General features: G+C 43.4%; 1 protein-coding gene across 9 annotated transcripts in view; it reads left to right on the top strand.

Annotated features, from left to right (window-relative positions):
* The window catches only part of LOC122635922 (zeta-sarcoglycan), a 155844-nt gene extending 149296 nt beyond the window's left edge, over positions 1–6548 (top strand). For 8 of the 9 annotated variants that reach the window (XM_043826640.1, XM_043826641.1, XM_043826639.1 and 5 more), the window contains 4 exons: positions 1661–1858; positions 4500–4689; positions 4800–4992; positions 5089–6548. In XM_043826640.1, coding sequence (XP_043682575.1) covers positions 1661–1858; positions 4500–4689; positions 4800–4992; positions 5089–5536 — 1029 coding nt within the window. In that variant the 3' untranslated portion in view covers positions 5537–6548. The remainder of the gene's footprint in view (positions 1–1660; positions 1859–4499; positions 4690–4799; positions 4993–5088) is intronic. The other variant, XM_043826644.1, reaches the window with a different exon arrangement.
* The last annotated feature ends 11772 nt before the right edge of the window (positions 6549–18320 follow it).

The raw sequence follows: 18320 nt of genomic DNA on the forward strand, positions 1-18320 counted from the left end.
ACTAAATTCGTCTTATTTTGTTCAAAAAAAAGAGAAAACAAGCAGATAGAGACTGTTATAAACTTCCATAAATTCATAAATAATTAATAAACAAATTACTTTTGTGTTATAAAAACAATTTCTGTTTACATTATTAACAGTCACGTCTTCTATTTACATGGAATATCTCGGCAACTAAAAGTCATAGAGACTTGATTCAAACGCCATTTTAAACAGCAAAATTTTCTCTATTTTTGCAACTTATTGTTAATAATTAATTAACAATTTGTTATAAACAATTTTTATAAACAAATTCTTATGAACTAAATTCGTCTTATTTTGTTCAGAAAAAAGAGAAAATAAGCAGATAGAGTCTAAGTTATAAACACAAATTCATAAATAATTAATAAACAAATTACTTGTGTTATAAAAACAATTTCTGTTTACATCATTAACAGCCACGTCTTCTATTTACATGGAATATCTCGGCAACTAAAAGTCATAGAGACTTGATTCAAACGACATTTTAAACAGCAAAATTTTCTCTATTTTTGCAACTTATTGTTAATAATTAATTAACAATTATAAACAATTTTTATAAACAAATTCGGACGAACTAAAAACTCATTTTATATCATCGGAAAAAAAGATTAGATTGCAGTGTGATTTCTGACGTTACATAAATCAATAAATAATTAACAAATTTTTGAGAAGAAGGGAGATACTCGAAGTGATCAAAGTTATTGCCCTGCATATAATTATAGGAGACACGGAAACGGTGTCTCCGTATACTCGCCTGAAGCACGAATTTTGTAGAGGTTGTCGATCGGCTTTGAGATCGGCGTTGTGTGCTTCGATTTCTCCTAAAGCTGATCTAATCTATAAGCCGTGCGAGAGAAAGCTCGTGGAGCAAGACGAAATTGGAATACCCTAGGGTGAAGCGAATAAAGGTGGATGCAGAGGGTGGCGAAGAAGGTGGAAGGTCGTTCTCTGCAGGGCGATGACAGTAGGTTTCGAGTCAGATTACCTTAGTCATGGCGAGAGTTGGTCGAGTTTCGTCCAGCTCAGGATAATTACGCGAGGTAGGTAGGTACATTAGCATCGGTGTATGTACCGCATGCATACATACGTGTAATTAGCAGTACGCAAGGATGTGCTTTTGCATTCACGTTTCCACGTGTAAGCACCGCACACCGCACACACGTATAAAACACGCGCGATTAAACGAGCATCCAACGTGTCGTCGCGTTCAACCTCGTGCAGTCCGCGCATGCTTTTCCATTTCTCTCTCTCGATAAGACTGTTTTCTCTGTCCCTTAGGCGGAAAAAATGTTTCCCCTTGGTACGGATTAAAGCGGCTTCTCTCCAAGGTATTACAGTCTCTGCCTTGTATCCTTCTTTGTTAACTCGAAGCATAACTATACGACGTGAAACGAAACTTTTCACGTAATAAAAAGTTTTTGATTATTGGTCGATAATATACTCGTATCTCGACGTACGATCGGAAAACAAAGAATAAGTTAACGACAGTAAACTCGTACCAAGGGTCTATCGTAAGGACGAGGGCGTGAAAACGAAACGCTCTTATAATCCTTGTAAATAACGCGCTTTGTATTAATTTATGGACGGCGAGCAGCCGACTAACGTCCGGGGGCGTCGTTACGATGATATACGCTTACAGAAGGGCCGGGGGGATGTTATTTGGATTTCATTACGTCCTCCAACCTGGAAGAGAGAGGAAGAGGGAGAGCCGAGGAGTTCCTCCTACACGTATGCTTCGCCGTCGAATCGTGTTTCCGCATTTCTGGCGATATCGAAGGGGAGAAATTGGAGCAATGCCCGTGCCACGAACGACACCCTTGCACCGCATCGGACGCCTGTAAATATACATATCTGTTCGTGTATTATAATATGTATATATCCAGCACACGCGTACGGGTAATAAATTTAAATCGATCACCACGACGAACGAGAAATATTCTTCGAGTTGTAAAAGCACGAGTAATTTAAACGATCGACGAACGTTCCTACGCGACGACGAGTAAAATTATATTTAAATCGTGAAAATTGCGACGTAAGGAAGACGAAAATAAAGGAAACGGATAATCTTTTGTCGCGAGATAGAACTATCTTGTGCTTCTACGAAAACGATACTTTAAGCGAGTACATTAATCATCGGTCACGTCGAAGGATATAATCTACGAGTATACGAAGTAAGTATATTAATCGATTATCACGGATTTTCATTGACCATTAAGTAATTTCAATCTACTCCTTCTATCACTTTGACGCAATCGGAAAACGGTCTCCGTTAATCTTATTATTAATCTTATTATTAACGTTTATTTATCATTACAAACAACTCTTCCTTGGGATGAATAATCTATCGTTTGAAGGACGAAGACGAGTGAGAAAAAATATAGGAAAGAACGTTCGTTTTCCCATAATCCGAGGATTAAAATTTCATAATAGCGTTTCGTTAAAAAATAGTATGCGAAAGAGTCAGGAAATTTTTATAGCGTACGCTTGATACGATTGTTGCTTCAACGTTTAATTATTTCGCGATTGATTCAATTCGCACTCATCTCGCTTACAGCCAACGTATCATGATCGTAAAATAAAAATACCTTTATACTTTTTAATCATCGTCCGTTTATTCTTTCCTTCAACATATAATATATCAATCAACGCGTCAATAAAAGCCAATAGCCAACAGTAACGAAAGAACAATGGACAAAACGGATTTATTTGATTTTTAGAAATAACAAATAAGGAATTCAAAACTATTAAGAAGAAAGATCAATAATACAAGCAGAAACAAAATACGCGCTAACTTGGATTTTATAAATAAAACGTATAGAAAAACTTATACGCTCTACATTAAACTTTACTCTTATTAATAAGTCTGCTTTTAGTCTTTTATATATTGCAAAATAAATTTCAAAAAGTTTCATTTGAAACATTTTAAAATTTTTAATATCTTCAAAATCGTATACCTCTCGTCGGTGATTTTGCATTCGATCTATTAAATATAAGATTAAAAAGGTAAATCGCAAAAATATCCATTTTAATTCTAAATTCAGCTCGTAGAAGGGTATTAAAAGAAAGAAGAGAAAAAAAAGAAACAAGGACGAACGTTATCTCTCGTTCTTCGAACTCTCATCGTTCTCGATGGTATCGAAGTTTACGGTTACGGTTAAGTAGAAGAGGCACAGAGATCGTATCGTTTTCCGAACGATTTGGCTAATCGAGTAGCAGTACCTTGAAAACCTACTGCAACCACAATGACGCTCGCCCGATCGATGCACGATTCTGAAAGAGTACAGCCGTTATAAAGGTAGTCCGCAAAAAATACGGATCTATTCCATTCCCTTTCAAGATTTCGACGGACTATACGTAACTGGAGTTTAACACTTTAAAAAGACGTTTGTATGTCGTAGCTTAACTCGAAACGATTACGATTCATTTTAACGAGTTCCTGCACGTTTCCGAGCATTAAAAATTCATCAACGCGGTGAACTCGAATAAACGTGTCGTGTACGCGCGCATACCGAGAGGAAAATTAGTCGGTAGTTCAGATTTATCGTAGGTTTGGCGACTACCCAACGACCACGTTCTTCCTTTCTTCCACGGCAATAACAAATAAATTGTCCCTCGATCGAACGACCAATCATTGGAAATCAATCAAAAGGGATGAATAAAGAAGATGTATCTTCGCGACGTACGATCTTAAAAAAGCTCTCGTTCGTTCGTTAACCGGGGAAAAAACGAATTAACTTATCACGGAGATTTAATCTTTGTTTTTGTGACTCTCTGTCTTAACTCGTAGCATTTTATTTTTCATCGATATAAATTCTGTACGTTCTCGTTAGCGGATCGAAAGCCGAATGAATCGATCGATCCGTTTTAGATTTGAAAGTTTATAAACGCGTTTTATTTTTGAGATCCGTTCTCTAGTCTTATTTCTGTTCGATATATATTTTATGTACGAGGTAGACGAACCTCGTAGAAATAAAATTCTGCCTACGCCGATTTTCCAATATTACACGAGATATTTCAAGCGGCGGCGGCGGCGGCGGCGGCGGCGGCAGCAGCGGTGGCGGCATAGACACAATAGAGGCCGTAGCGTATAGAGTGCACGTGGCTCATCACTGGATTTATTATTGAAAGGTTCGAAACGATAAGAGGCAGATAGCTATTGCATGCTTACAAAGCTCGAAGAATATCAAATGCTAGCCATTTTATTATACAAGATACATTTTTGACATTATCGCGAGATGCAATTCCTTCGAATTGAAATTTTTGATTTGCTCTCTTTTCCTTTTTCTATTTCTTTTTTGCATAATACGCAAGCTCGTAAAGGCGGCCGCGTACAATGCGAGCGTTCCGCAAGGAAAATAGCGGATATCGATGAAGAGATAGAGAGATAGAGAGGGAGAAGCATTTTTATCGACGTTCTCGTCGCAAGAAAAGTTCGATAGTCCGTTTCTTTCGCTGACAATCATTTCCTCTTCTTTCAGGAGGGTATCGGCTCGCTAAAAGTGGTGCCCGGGGGGATCGAGCTAAAAGGTCAGGCCGCTATTCTAGACGCCCTCGTGGCCTCCAGCCTTAGGTCTCGAAGAGGCAAAAATCTAGTGCTCGAATCGTGGAGCAATTTTACGGCCACGGCGAGGTCGCACGATGGTCGATTGTTAGCGAGATTAACCGTGGGTAAGAGGAAATAACGATACGTTATATCTTTAAGGAACGAACGAGCGATTTATTTCATCACTCGCTGTAAAAGCAAGACGAACGGTATAAGAGTTTCGATGTCGTTTCAGGCGAGGATCGCGTCGACTGCATCTCGAGAAGTTTCCGAATAACCGATCCACGAGGAGGAGTTCTTTTCTCCGCGAATAGAGAACAAGTCTTGGTAGGAGCAGACATGTTGAAGGTAACTGGCGATGGGGGTGCCGTTTTCCAGGGTAGCGTGCAGACGCCGTTGGTTAGAGGAGAATCTGGGAGAGGTCTCAGGTAAACGTAGAGAAACATTACGAGAATGTCGTCGAAAATAGATCGTTGAAAAGGACGAAGAAGAACGATAAATGTTTTCTATCCGTTTTTTCGTAGATTGGAATCTGCTACGAGATCATTAAAGATTAGTGCACCTCAGCGGGTAGTACTGGAATCGTGGGCGAACGAGATCTCGGCGTCCTGCTTGACCGACTTGAAATTGCAGAGCATACACGGTGCTATAAAGCTCGATTCCAAATCCGTCTTTCTAAAAGGTCTGAAGACAGCTGTCACGGTCCAAGGACGATCCTCGAGAGAACAGCAGCAACAGCAACCAGAACAAGAACAGCAGCAACAAGAGCAACAGCAACAGCAACAGCAGCAGCAGCAACAACAACAACAACAACAGCAACCGCAACAACAGCAACAGCAACGCTCTTCTAGATCCTCTACTCATCAAAATCAAAGGGAGACGAGCATTTATCAGCTCTGTGCCTGCGCAAACGGAAAGCTCTTTCTTGCCAGACCCGAGGGTATCTGTCAAGCGGACAAATCCGTTTGCTAATGCGCCGACGCGTCGTGCAAATAAAGTTCGTAGAACGAAACGACATCGTCGACGGTCTGTGCGAATGAAGATCCTCGTACGGACGATGGAAAACACACCGCGATCTACCGCAGGTGGATCAGGGACGAGGCCTTTTTTGGAAAACATTGCAACAGTATCAAATCAATCGAACCCGTTGAAGAAGCGATCGAATTACTCCTCGATACTCGCTCGACCTAAGATTTTCTACGTAGCGGAAAGGAGAGAGTCGTTAGGAAGTTCGATCGCTCCTTCGATTCGTTGGATTTCGATCGCACATTGTATATTACCCTTTAGGTGCGTCTGCGTCGACCCACGGAGTAGCTTCGCGTGAGTCGTGTGTGCCCGGTGACGCGCGGAAACTCGATCAACGACGATGACGACGACGACGACGACGACGACGACGACGACGCGGATTTCCTAGGGTTCTGCGGACATCTATGTGTATGTAGCATTGTTGCTGGCGCTACCCCGCGATGTATATCTTGTATAGCAGTGAAAACGTAACGTGCAGTTACCGTTTAGACGACAGAAGCATCATTAAATAACAAAAGTCTCCGGCTCCTCGTCTATCCGCTTCCCTCAACCATTTTTTTTTTTACATTTTCTTTTTTTCTTAGCACGACTTTTATTTCTCCCTCTTTTTCTTAGACACACCATCTTTTACTTTCGGAACGAGTGAACGAAGAAACGGTCTAACATCGATTACATTGCGAGATGTAACTTCGACCTACCAAACGATATTCTCTCTTTTAGCGACGACGAACGAATCTTTCTTCGATACGCGATACAACGCCTAATTCGTAATGCCAATTAGTGGTACGTCGTATAATTCAGGATTGTTTATTTTCGATCGCGTTTTGTGGTAAACCCGAAGGAAAAGAAAAATGTAGTTATTGTAAAAGGATCAGGATGCGATCCAGCTTGTACGCTGTACGTCGGCCATGTCCATCTATTTATGTATGTGGCAATAAAGTCGTTATTGTTACTATTATTATTAATCGTCGCGGCGAGCCTCTTACTTTCCCGTAGTCGTAAGTAACGTCACAGAATCGCCATTTGCCGTTGGACAAGCAGCTCGTCGCAATTCTACGAAACCGTAAGTAATTAGAATCGTAAGAATGGCAAGAATTCTTTCGAATAATTATTGGAAATCGAAATAGGGAGCTATACTTGGCTCTAACTGAGCATGAATTATTGTACAATAACGTGCACAATACCGTGAAAGATGTCTATTCGAAGAGGTATAAATTTAAAATGTTATTCCCATATGATCTTCTATTATTCTCAAGTACGATATTTTCTGAAAAGTAAGCGGCCTGTATAGGTAGCGATAGGTATAACAGGCATGCAATCTCGTGCATTGGTCGCTTAAACCGTTCCAACGGGAGGATAATTTTCGTGAAATTCGAGATTAAAATTGCATCGGATACGAAGGGAGGGGAAAATAAAAGGCAGGTAAAACAATGTGCGAGACAACGGGAGAAAAGTCGTTGGAGCGATCTAAAAACAAGTTTGTAGGAGCCACCGGCGCTGCAGCGAGTTAGTACAAGCCGATAAAAAAAAAATTGTCAAGGGAGAAAAGATACTGGCGTGAAATTCTTTGAGCGGAAGAAATGTACGGATATGGGTGCTTTGGTGACAAGAGGAATGCAGGAGGAGGGCAAGGAAGGTATAACGACGGAAAAAGAAGGAAGTCTTGAAAAGACGTACTAGCGAGTGCAGGGTTAGCCGGTAAACTTAGAGTCTTGTTGAGTTTCCGCTTGGTCAAACGATCAAACTCCTTCGGCTTTTACTCGATCTTTCGATTGTGTAGCTTTGCGCTTTAGAGAGTCGAGAAGCACGTTGAACCGATCGTATAGTCGTCTATGGACGGATAGATACAACGAAGGTGAAACTCCCTTAATGTACGATCGTTTTGATTAATCCTCCAAGTGGATTCACGCTCTCGTAGACGTTTAATCCTCGTAAGGGCGTTACCGTCGCGTTTAATTCGACGTTCCTGCTTCGACGATCGCTCTCATCCGTTCATCCCTCCATTACCATATTAAATATAAATCGTTGAAGAATGCGACGAATAAATCGGAACGTGTCGTTAAACAGAGCACAAATTACAGGAAGGATTTACACGCGTGGCCTTTAACCTAGACGTTCCCATGGATTCAAATACCGTTGGAAAAGGGCTGTACCTTCGGGGGTTGCGAAGAATTAGTTCGCGTTGAATATGAGCACGATTATACGTTCGTAATATATACGCAAGCCTGTAGGGAGTCGAGTGGTAGTGGCGGTAAAATCGTACCGTTACCCACGGCGCTGCCTGCAGGATGCGTTCTGTGAACCGTGAAATTGTTGTTGTACGGATACGCGTGCGTCCGATAAAGCTTTAAATACGAATTAGCGGCAGTCGCCGCGGCATACGGAAGTCTTCTCTCCGCGGAACAGCGCAGCGAAACGCGACACAGCGCAGCGCACGTGTTGTCCCGTACGATGCAGTACCCGTACACGCTCTTCTCTCGTGCTATTGGAAATCTTGCTCCTCTCTGTAATTATTATCGAATAGCGGACAAGATAGGTACGAGAAGCGTTTTAAGGATTGAATTCGTGCGCGGCGTTACCATCGACATCGGGACGCGTTAAATGTGGTCTGCCGTTAATGACGATAGTCGTGTGCTACGCTTTTACCAGCGTGTCGCGATACGCGCATAATCGAAGCGTTTTACTTTACGCATCGTCCTCGGTACGATCGGAGAAAAGAGGGAGGAAGGATGGGGGTGGATGGAGGAAGTCGCAAATAGATATTTGCCGAAGGCGCGGACCCGTTGCAGAAATTAAAAAGGAAGTGGTATCGATCGTGGTATTGCCGCACCATCATTGAAATTATGTAAGCTAGAAATGTAGGTTAATGCATACTCGAACCGCGTTCTTAATGCCGCCGACGCAAATTGTCGAGCTGTGTATTTTTGCGAAAATTTAAGAGCACCATCCAACGTCGATGTTTATCGTAACTCCGTAAAGAAAGCCGTCGTTGAGGTTTCTCTTCGCTGTACGAAAATGAAAAGGCAGAGAAGGTAATTCGGTCGATCGGTCGATCGACCCAATCCTTCTGCGAATAAATTAGCTTATCTTCGATTCTTCCCGATACTCGCGATATACGTATGTTGCTAAGTTAAAAGTCCATTTCCTACCCGCGAAGAATCAAGATTATACGCCGAATAATCTAGGCTTGTGAATAAAAAATGCCAATGTGCTGGGTTCGCCGAAGTCGTCTAATGGAACAAATGTCATTTCTTGAACGTACGAACGTTTCGAGCGGATAAATGAAAACGAAGTAACGTTTGGTGTACAATCGCTCAAAGGATTGATCGTAGATCAAACGTATGCAATAGAAAACGCACGAAAGACTTTGAAATGACGAATACTCCGGCTTGAGTCTGATGCGTTCGTTTAAAGTGTAAATGCAAATTACGATAGGAGTATAACAGGTTGTTGCTTCGTAAAGAGAACTACGGTATGGAACGTGAGTGGATCGAGTAAACGTTGCCACGTTAAGCATATACGTAGTAGTAGTGGTGGTGACGTCGGTGATGTCGGTGGTGGTCGTTGGTGAGTGCTGAGGGCGAAGAGGCAGAGGCGGATCGCTTCCACGAGAGAGATCCACCGAGAGGGGATTGTCTGAGGTCGGAGTTTAGGACACTCGTGCCTCGAGGGCTCTTACTCTGATCAAAACCTCCAAATGGATAAATTACTCATCCTCTCGTCCGTCTCCACTCCTGAGATTCTAAGCAGAAGATAGAAAGAGAAAGAGAGAATGGAAAAAAATATATCGGATCTCGTTTCTTATAGGATCGTACGTTCCCTTTTGAGACGTTTTGGAAAAATTAATCGTCGCCGGTCAAGATCGATCCTTCTTTTTCTATCTTAATCGTAAATCGTAAGGTTCGATATCTATAAGAAAATAAAAAAAGGATATCGATCGTTTCGATCATTCGCAAACAAATCGACGAAGTTCATAACGCGTTGAACGTAACAAGGACGATCTATCTGTGGATATTGGATGATTTCCGTTGCGACAGAAATACCAGACAGATTCTCGAAAATGCGGGTCGAGTTAGGAATAGATATCTAAGATGGCTAATGGAAACCTAATGAGAAAGCGAGGAATCCATCCATATTCGCTCGTCGATTACTATCACGAAGCGTTATCCCTGGGACACCTGACGCGTCTTCCTACCGTCTTCGACCTAACTTTACGTACGTGTCCCCGAGTGTGCGTCGCATATAGAGAATCGTAGTCTTCCGTAACGGGCGGTTTCAGTTTCGGCCCAAGATGCTGGAGTCTCTCGGAGAGTCGGTGCCTTGCGAGGGACACGGTAATGGCGGCTAAATTCCTGCAACGGCCGGATGCAATTTAATGCCAGTCGTCGTGGCGCTATCATCGCTTCGCTGATGCAATATCTTTCGAGTTTCCGCCGTCTAGTTAGTGCGAAACGAGCTGTTGATAAATCTCTCTCCCCGTTCTCTCTCTCTCTCTTTCCCTCTCCCTTTCTCTTCTCCACACCGAGACATCTACTCGGTCCCACTACCACCATCAGCCGGGAGTCTCGGTATGTGGAGGCCATTTCTCCCGGCCGGAATTACATCCCCCAAATTGTAATTTTGTCGGGCACCACTCTCCGCCAGCATCCGCATTATTTCCCTCCTTCTCATCTTCCTCCTTCTTTCCAAGCGCTTGTACGTCTTCTTTTTCTATATTTCTTTCTCTACCTTCTCTTCGGTCACTTTTCTTTCCTCCCTCGTTCTAGATCTCTTTCTTAGGAAATGTTTAGAATCACCGAGGGGAACGTCTTCGTAGCGTCACCGCCGAGTTAACGTTAGAGAATCGATCTCGATGGTAGCTCGATGCTCCAAAGTAGAGAGAATCGACAAAGTTAAAGAGACCTTAATGGGAACGCGGTGAAGCGTCGAGGTAGTCGTCGCAGCGAAATGAATTATTAAAATCGCTCGATAATCGTCGCCAAAGAACGCGAAGTAGTCGGAGCTTTTACTTTTACGGGCCATCTCCAAGCACTTCGGATCTTTGCGAGGCAAATTGCATCGAGTTAACTCAGGAGTTTACTTCGTGCTGTTCCAGCCAAGGGTTTGCTTCGAACGTTAAAAAATTAACGTTACGGAGGAATCCTCGGGTAGATGGAAAGGGAGAAACGTTTCAACGTGCTTCTTATTTGCGTCTCCTTCATTAGTTCGAGTTGAGAGAGTTTCTTCGCTTATAGGATATTGATTTAAATCGACAGATTCGATATAACGAAGATACATAGAAACGAAGCGATGGCGTTTCCGTCGAAGCTGCCGTTGGATCTGCGCAATATCCGGCAAGGTTTTATCGGCGAACGATGGAAATTGTCGGCCGTCTTACGTTCGGCACCGTGTGAGTTCACGTAAAACTTTCTTGATAATTAATTAAATTAATTAGACTCGCGGCGGGAGTGCGAGGCATCGATGTCTCGGAAGGTTGACGGCGAAGATGCGGATAAGAAGGACGAGAGGAAAAGAGGGTTCTTCGTCGCTAACTCTTCAACGATAAGTTCGCCGATAAAGTAAGAACTTTCGGTAAAACGGAATACGCTTCACTATCAATCATTATCTTCCACCATCTTCCTTCCCCTCGCAGGATCGCAGTTATTCTCTCCGCGAGACGTTACCCGAAACGATGCTCGATGGAAGCAAACATACGCTCGAACGAACGAGATGTAACGCGTCGTACGGCAGCGTGTTGTTTTCTTTTTTTTTTACGCAGCGTACGATTCGACGATTCGTAACTAAAGGAGAAGTTTTTAGAGCTTACGCGCGAGTTTGTAAACACCGATAGAAGGAATGACGTTAACCTTTAGTAGACATTGATCCCATAGACTCATTCCGTTCGAGACGATTTTCCGTTTATCGATAATAATGAGAAATATTATCTAAAAGGAAAAAAAAGGAGAAGAAAAAGAGATCGAAGGAAGATATTTCGTAGAAAATTGATTTGTTATAAGTCGACATCGCAATCTTTCGCAGAAACGTACTCGCAACACGCCACTGAATTACAGTTGTTCTGACATTCGGATAATTTCTTTTATCAAAAACGTCACGCGCGAAAGCGTTAGCTTCGTCGGAAGATCGATGAACGAGAAGGACGAGTGATAGAGGGAGAAAACAAGATTGACCCTGAGGCCGTACGAACGTTAACGCCGTTATTAGTACCGCGACTGTAGCGGTTGAAAGGAAGAGGGAGATGGATGGAAAGACAGACTGACAGATGGAGGGACAGCTACTGAGCGAGAGAAAGAAAGAGATAGTACGTGTGTGCGTGTACGTGTGTGCGCAAGCATGGGCGGGAGAAAGCCACTCACTGAAATCGAGTTCCATCGTGCTCAATCAATCAAACGGAGGCAAATCGAGACGGTAAATGGAGAAAAGAGGGCGGAAGAACAAAGGAAAAAGAAAGTTGGCGCGAAAACGGAGAGAGCCACGGCGGAAAGCTAGCGAATCGATGTAGGTGAGTACGGCGAAGTAAAAGCGTGTATGGAGAGAGCGAGAGAGAAAGAGACGGACAGGGAAAGAGAGAGAGAAAGAGAGAGAGAGAGAGAGAGAGAGAGAGAGAGAGAGAGCGAGAGAAAGAGCAGAGAGACGTCACAAATCAAAGACGCGGTGACAGTTAATTCATAACTCGCAACCCCATGGCACTTTCCAGTCCCATTCTCTCCTGCTTTCTCTTTCCATCTCTTTCTCCCTCTTTCTCTCATTCTACTACGCGCGGCCACCCTCATCCCCGTTTCAATCTGGGCGCTCATGGGAGTTGCGTACAACATATGCACTTCCACGTAGGAACCACCCCCCATATTTCGTATTGCCACTCGAGAGACGAGCGTATTGTTGTACTTTTGTTTCTCCTCGTTTTTTCCCCTTTTCCTCCTCTTCTTGGGTCTTTTAGTCCTTTTTTACTATCCTCTCGCGTATCTAGCGCGTTACGAGCGCCACAAGGGAATTATTGCGACGGGGACTAACGTGATTCGAAGGAGGGAAAACGAAAAAGAGTCGAAGGAACGACAGAAAGGAATAAGAAAAATGTTCTAAATCGATATTTTCAATCGTGAGAACACGTAGAGCAGCTAGAATCCATCTTTGTTTCTCATCGTTTCCTTCTCCCTTTCCTCGCGATAATCATTTCTCAATTCCGGTAATCAAGCTAATGAGGGAGCTAGGCGAACAGCAGCAGCGATGCTCGATTGCCGGTGCTTTAAAGGGCCTAATCGATGCCTGATAGGGTAACATTATTACCTAACGCTAGCTCTACGGATCGTGCCATTATCTCGCAGCTAGCTACTATTACACACAGCCACCTACTACCTTTCCATTCCTGGATTATGTCGCTGAAACACGCCATCTTGTTTCCTTCCGCGAGTTATATTCTGTTCGATGCACGAGACAGCTGGCCAAATTTTCGAACGGCGAGTGGAACGTTTACTCCTTCATTTTTATACACGACGACGTAACGCGTCTAACAAACGTCGCGAAATATTTCATAAAATTTTACAACGAAATTATCCACCCATCCATCAAAGATACACGCTATTTCCTTCGATAGAATTAACACGGTGCGTCGTCGCTTTGCTTTCTCTTTCTCTCTCTCTCTCTCTCTCTCTCTTTGTCTCTCTCTCTCTCTCTCTCTCTCTCTCTCTGTCTCTCTCTTAGGACTACTACGAAACTTAATCTGGCAAAGCGTTCTCAATCATTCCAAGGCGAACCGGAAAATGAAGGAAATTCGCGTTTCCTTCTACGTCGCCGGTAGAATTGTCTTTCCATTTCGAAGTGCGAAAACTCGACTCGTTGCATGCGACCGCCCATTTAATCACTTTGTCCGTTTATTCAGAGAAAACTTCTCGTATTCAACTTCTCGATTATCGTTACAAACGTCTTTGATAGATGCGACCCGTGCATTTCGTAAATGTTGATAATTATAAATAGACGGAAAGAGAGAGAAAAGAGAAATAAAGCAAGAGAAGGTTCAACGATCTTGAAAACGTGCCGATGTAACGGGTGACTGAGAAATATCGAGCATTCGCTTGATTCTTTCTTCTCTTTCTCTATTTTCCTTTCAGTGGAACAGCAATATAGAAAAAATAAAACAGAGAGAGAGGGAGAGAGAAAGGGAGAGAAAGAAAGAGAACAAAACGAATATTCTCTTGGACAAGAATTTCCCCAACAAAGCCAGGAACGATTCCCAAGAGATACATCCTCCCCCCGTTTCAATCCGCTTCACGAACGACGAGATCGAATGCTAATTCCTTTAGGCGCATCGAGGCCGGAAATTTGAACGGGATTAGGTCCGATCTACTCGTTCTACACTTACGCCTCTTCCTCGAAAATGTCCCGACACAAGCAACAAAAACTTGCCGCAATTCTAGCCTATCTGACGAGAATTGGCCATCTTTCTCTTCTTCCAATTTTCCACTTGCAATTCGATAACGTCGATTACATCATTTAGGAAGTTGTGTCAATGAAATCGACGTAATGCGTTTTCCCGACCGATTTCTTTTTCCTCATGGAAATTCAAATTCTTCTTTCCACAAAAGTATTCTTTTTGGAATGGAACGTTAGTCGAATATCGTCGCGACGACTGCTTGGGGAGAAAAGAGGATGAATCTTGGAAACGCACGTGCCGCGGACTGCAGTCGGAGACTTAGCAGGTCCGAAGAGTGATAGAGAGAGAGGGGGGGGAGGAGCTTCTAAGAGATTTCAGACAAAAAGCATCGCGGAAACACGTGCTTTACCCTTTTCCGTTTCTGCCCTCGAACGAAGGAGTATGAGTAAGCGAGTGAGAGAGAGAGAGACAGTGAAAACAGAATCGAAACGGAGAGACAAAGACAAACGGAGCTTTACCTAATGGTCCGGATCACACACCACAGATCGTTGCATACTTGTTGGATTTGATCTTTCCACTAGAACCTCTTCGACCTTCTCCTCTTGCATCCCTTTAACCTCGAGCTCATTCCCCCCCCTCTCTCTCTCTGTCTCTCTCCTTCTTACTCTCGCTTTACCATTTTCTCTCTTCTACCAGCAGCACAGGAATTCTAACGTAGCCTGACGATTTGAATAATCATTATATGCGCAAGCGTACCTCGCAAACGAATTGGTTATCGGAGGATCGTGAGGCTGCGAAGGGCTCTCCCGACACCATCGTTGTTCCCACTGCTACTGCTACGACTCGGTAGGATCAGCAACGGCGGGAATGGCAGGTGGAATAGAAAGTACTCGGAATACAAACGTCCTATTAAGTGGCAGGCCCGAGGACGGTCAACGATAAGAGAATTATGCGCGGAGAATTAATTCGCCGTATCCACCGTTCTCCCCTTTTCAAACCCGGCCACCATTTATAAAACCGTCGAATCGGGAAGAGTAGGTACTATTTTACCTTTCTGGAATATTCCGATTTCTTTACTCGCTTAAGAGAACGTGTCGACGCGTCGATCCTACCAATTACATCGACTGTTAAAATTTATTCTAGACATTCACGAACAACGAATTTGCACTCGTCGCTACTTTTTCCAAACATCACATTTGCCAACATTAAAAGTAATTCGTTATTACGAACGTTTTTTACTTTCTTCTCGATCTTGAATTTTTTTCTTTTTTCTTTTTTTTTTTGAGATAACCCGATGAACGCGAAGATTTCGTTTTACGACGTTTATGATGTAAATGATAAATGCACGCGTTAATCGATCTGTCCATCGATTCGTATCGTTAAAAAACAGAAGAGAGGATGATAAAAGATGACGAAACCGGTTTCCGATGAGCCTTTCGGAACGTTTTATTTATCCCCATCTCATCCTTCTTCTTCTTCCTTAAAGAATGGGATACCATCGCGAAGAAATAATTCAGGATAAGGGATGATCCAAGTCGGAAATGAGAAAGTATCGCGCTGGGCTTTACTCGAAAGGCCATCCGCGGAAACGTATATTTGGATCTGCTTCCATTATTAATACACAAGGAAAAGGGGATGAAAGATATCTTCTCTTTCTCTCTCTCTCTGTCTCTCTCTCTTTCGCTGCCGTTCTCTGTCTCTCAGTTCCATGCTTGCGAGCGCGTATCGTTTCTGACGAAATGTTTTGCTCTCGTTTTCCAAAGAGTCTACACCGTCATCGAGGTAAGCTTCTTAAAGGCTTCCACTCCAAGCGGCGTCGACGTCGCTGCTGCCGCCGAGTCCACACTACTTCCCCTTGAAAATTGTTACTTCCATCCTAGCTGGTTCAGCTTCCTTTTAATCGTTACGACCATATCCTTCCTCAAAGAATTCTCATCGTCGGATGATAAAAGCACCAGCCACGAGTTTCCCGTAAAAGAGAAAAAACATTTTTCAGTAACTTTTTGTCGTGCAACTAAACAAAGATGAAAAGAAAAAGAAAGAGAAAAAACGAAATTAACATGGAAATAAATAAGACGCGAGATGCGATGGCGCCGAATTCATTGCAACTAAATGAGAGGAGAAAATGATTGGTGCCGTTAACACGCTCGGAAAAAGGAAAGACTCGACGCTCGCGTTATTTACCGTGACAAAGAAGTGCCTGACGAAAAATTCTCTTTGTGGGGTGATTACCATGAACCAGGATGAAAAGAGGCGAATAAAACATCAATGGAGTCATTGTCGTCGTGTCGTCGTCGTTGTACAAGCTGGTCGAGCTTTTTCGAAAATCGACAAATACGTGAATAAAGTCACCTCTATAAATGAATGGAGAACTCGGATATTTATAATATAGCTACGTACCTAGTAAGTACGTGGTTAATGCATGGATATGTATGTGCTCGTTTGAACGAAGGAACGAAGTTACATACCAAACGGCGGATTCCTGTCGATTGCCGTGGATTTTCGATTACCGCGATAGAAGATAAGAGCGCGAAGCGAATGGAGTTTGGCCGGATTCGGGTGAATTCGCGGCAGAGGCTATTTGCGGTCGGCGGCGAACGACTCGCTCCTCGTTTCACGGTTAAATTGCTGTTCCGCGACTGGCAGCTCGTCAGCGATTCGACCTCCGACGGAGTCTCGTTTCGTTATTATATTTTAACGAACCAAATACGATATCGTCGCTCGTTCACTCGATCGAAAACGCCCCATGTCCTTCTCTTCTTTTTCATTTTTTTCGGAAAGAGAAATAAAGAGAGAGAGAGAGAGAGAGAGAGAGAGAGAGAGAGAGAGAGAGAGAGAGAAATCAATCTGGGAGAACCATGTTTTTTCGTCAACTTGTTAGCCACGATTCGTTCGTATTTTCTCTCTCTCTCTCTCTCTCTCTCTCTCTCTCTCTCTCTCTCTCTCTCTCTCTCTCTCTCTCTCGTATTCTTTCTCCGTCAAAAATGCAAGTCTAGAATTGGACATCTGCGATTTAGTAAAAATTCAATGGAAGAGAAGAAAAAATAGCGGCGTTCCCGATCGAGTCATCTTACTTCTCGATCGAAGCGCATCGCGATCCCTTTGAAGCTGAAGCCAATCTCTCGCAAACGCTACGCGCTTTCTTTCGCTCTTCTCCTCTCTCTCTCTCTCTCTCTCTCTCTCTCTCTCTCTCTCTCTCACGTACTGCGTCGGTAAAAGTATTCATAAAAATTCTTGCGCGCCATCCACAACGAAGGCCTTTCGTTCTTTCTTTACCGCGCCTCGCTTCTCCGGCGTTGAAAAACGCGGCCCGTTTTCTCCGGGTTTTTTTATTTTCCAACGCATCGTTGACGGCCATAAGTCAACTCCAGAAGCATCGAGCGAGAAAGAGAGAAGGGTAGGAGGGGCTGGGAGAATTTAATAACCATTGGGGGAGGAAGAGCTCTCGGGTGTAAGACATGGATGTAATCTTGGTGGGTAACTCATACGTTAAGAAGCCAAGGACACATTCCGGCGCCGCTAACAAACGCCAGGATCTTCCGTTAGCCCCTCCACATCCTTCCTCGTTCGCTCCGAAGTAGTTCGTAGGTGCTGGGGAGGGAGAAGAGAAGGAGGAGGCCGCGACATAATTCTAATTTTATTGCCGAGCCAGGATGCAGCCTCTTCCCTCTCTCGTTCTATCGTACTCGTGCGAGCGCGTGCCTCAGTCCTTCGTAGAAGGGCTGGCTTTCAGCCGAATTTATGAGCAATTTTTCTTATTAATTTTCATAACTTCGACATGCGAGTCCCATGGCACAAATGCGACGAAGCATCCCCCTACGTAGATACGCTTTAATATCTATCGAGTCTCGAAAAGAATAGTCGTTGAAAAATTTCTCGCCTTTCTTCTTTAGAATGACATTGCAGTTGTTCCTTTGATGCAGCAATATCGTAGGGCGAGAACACATAGGTACTTTTCGAATTGCACATGTTGCATCTACGTCTTCCTTAGCTAGCGTCCGGTATTGCGCCCCTGTCGGCAAAGTCTGCGTCCTCTCATCCATCACGAACGCTAAGGTCAGGTCACAGCCATCGCCTACGGGCCAAATGCCAAGAGAAGCTCTTCTTCCGATATCAGGGCATAGCGTTACGATTTCTTCGTGAATCGTGTCCCGTCGACACGGAAAACTCCCTTTGCTCGGCCACGAACACGCCCGAGAGAACGACTAGAAACACGTTAAAGGATGTTTCGAGTATACTTTTCCTCTTTGTATCTTGGACTCTCCAATACTTTCTACAATTTTTCAACGAGTACCAATCCTTCAGGCGAAATACAAATAGTACTAGTATAGAATGGGTATTAAAACGATTTTTTATTGCTTAAAC

Source organism: Vespula pensylvanica, chromosome 20 (genome assembly GCF_014466175.1).
Source record: "Vespula pensylvanica isolate Volc-1 chromosome 20, ASM1446617v1, whole genome shotgun sequence".
Classification (NCBI taxonomy): domain Eukaryota; kingdom Metazoa; phylum Arthropoda; class Insecta; order Hymenoptera; family Vespidae; genus Vespula; species Vespula pensylvanica.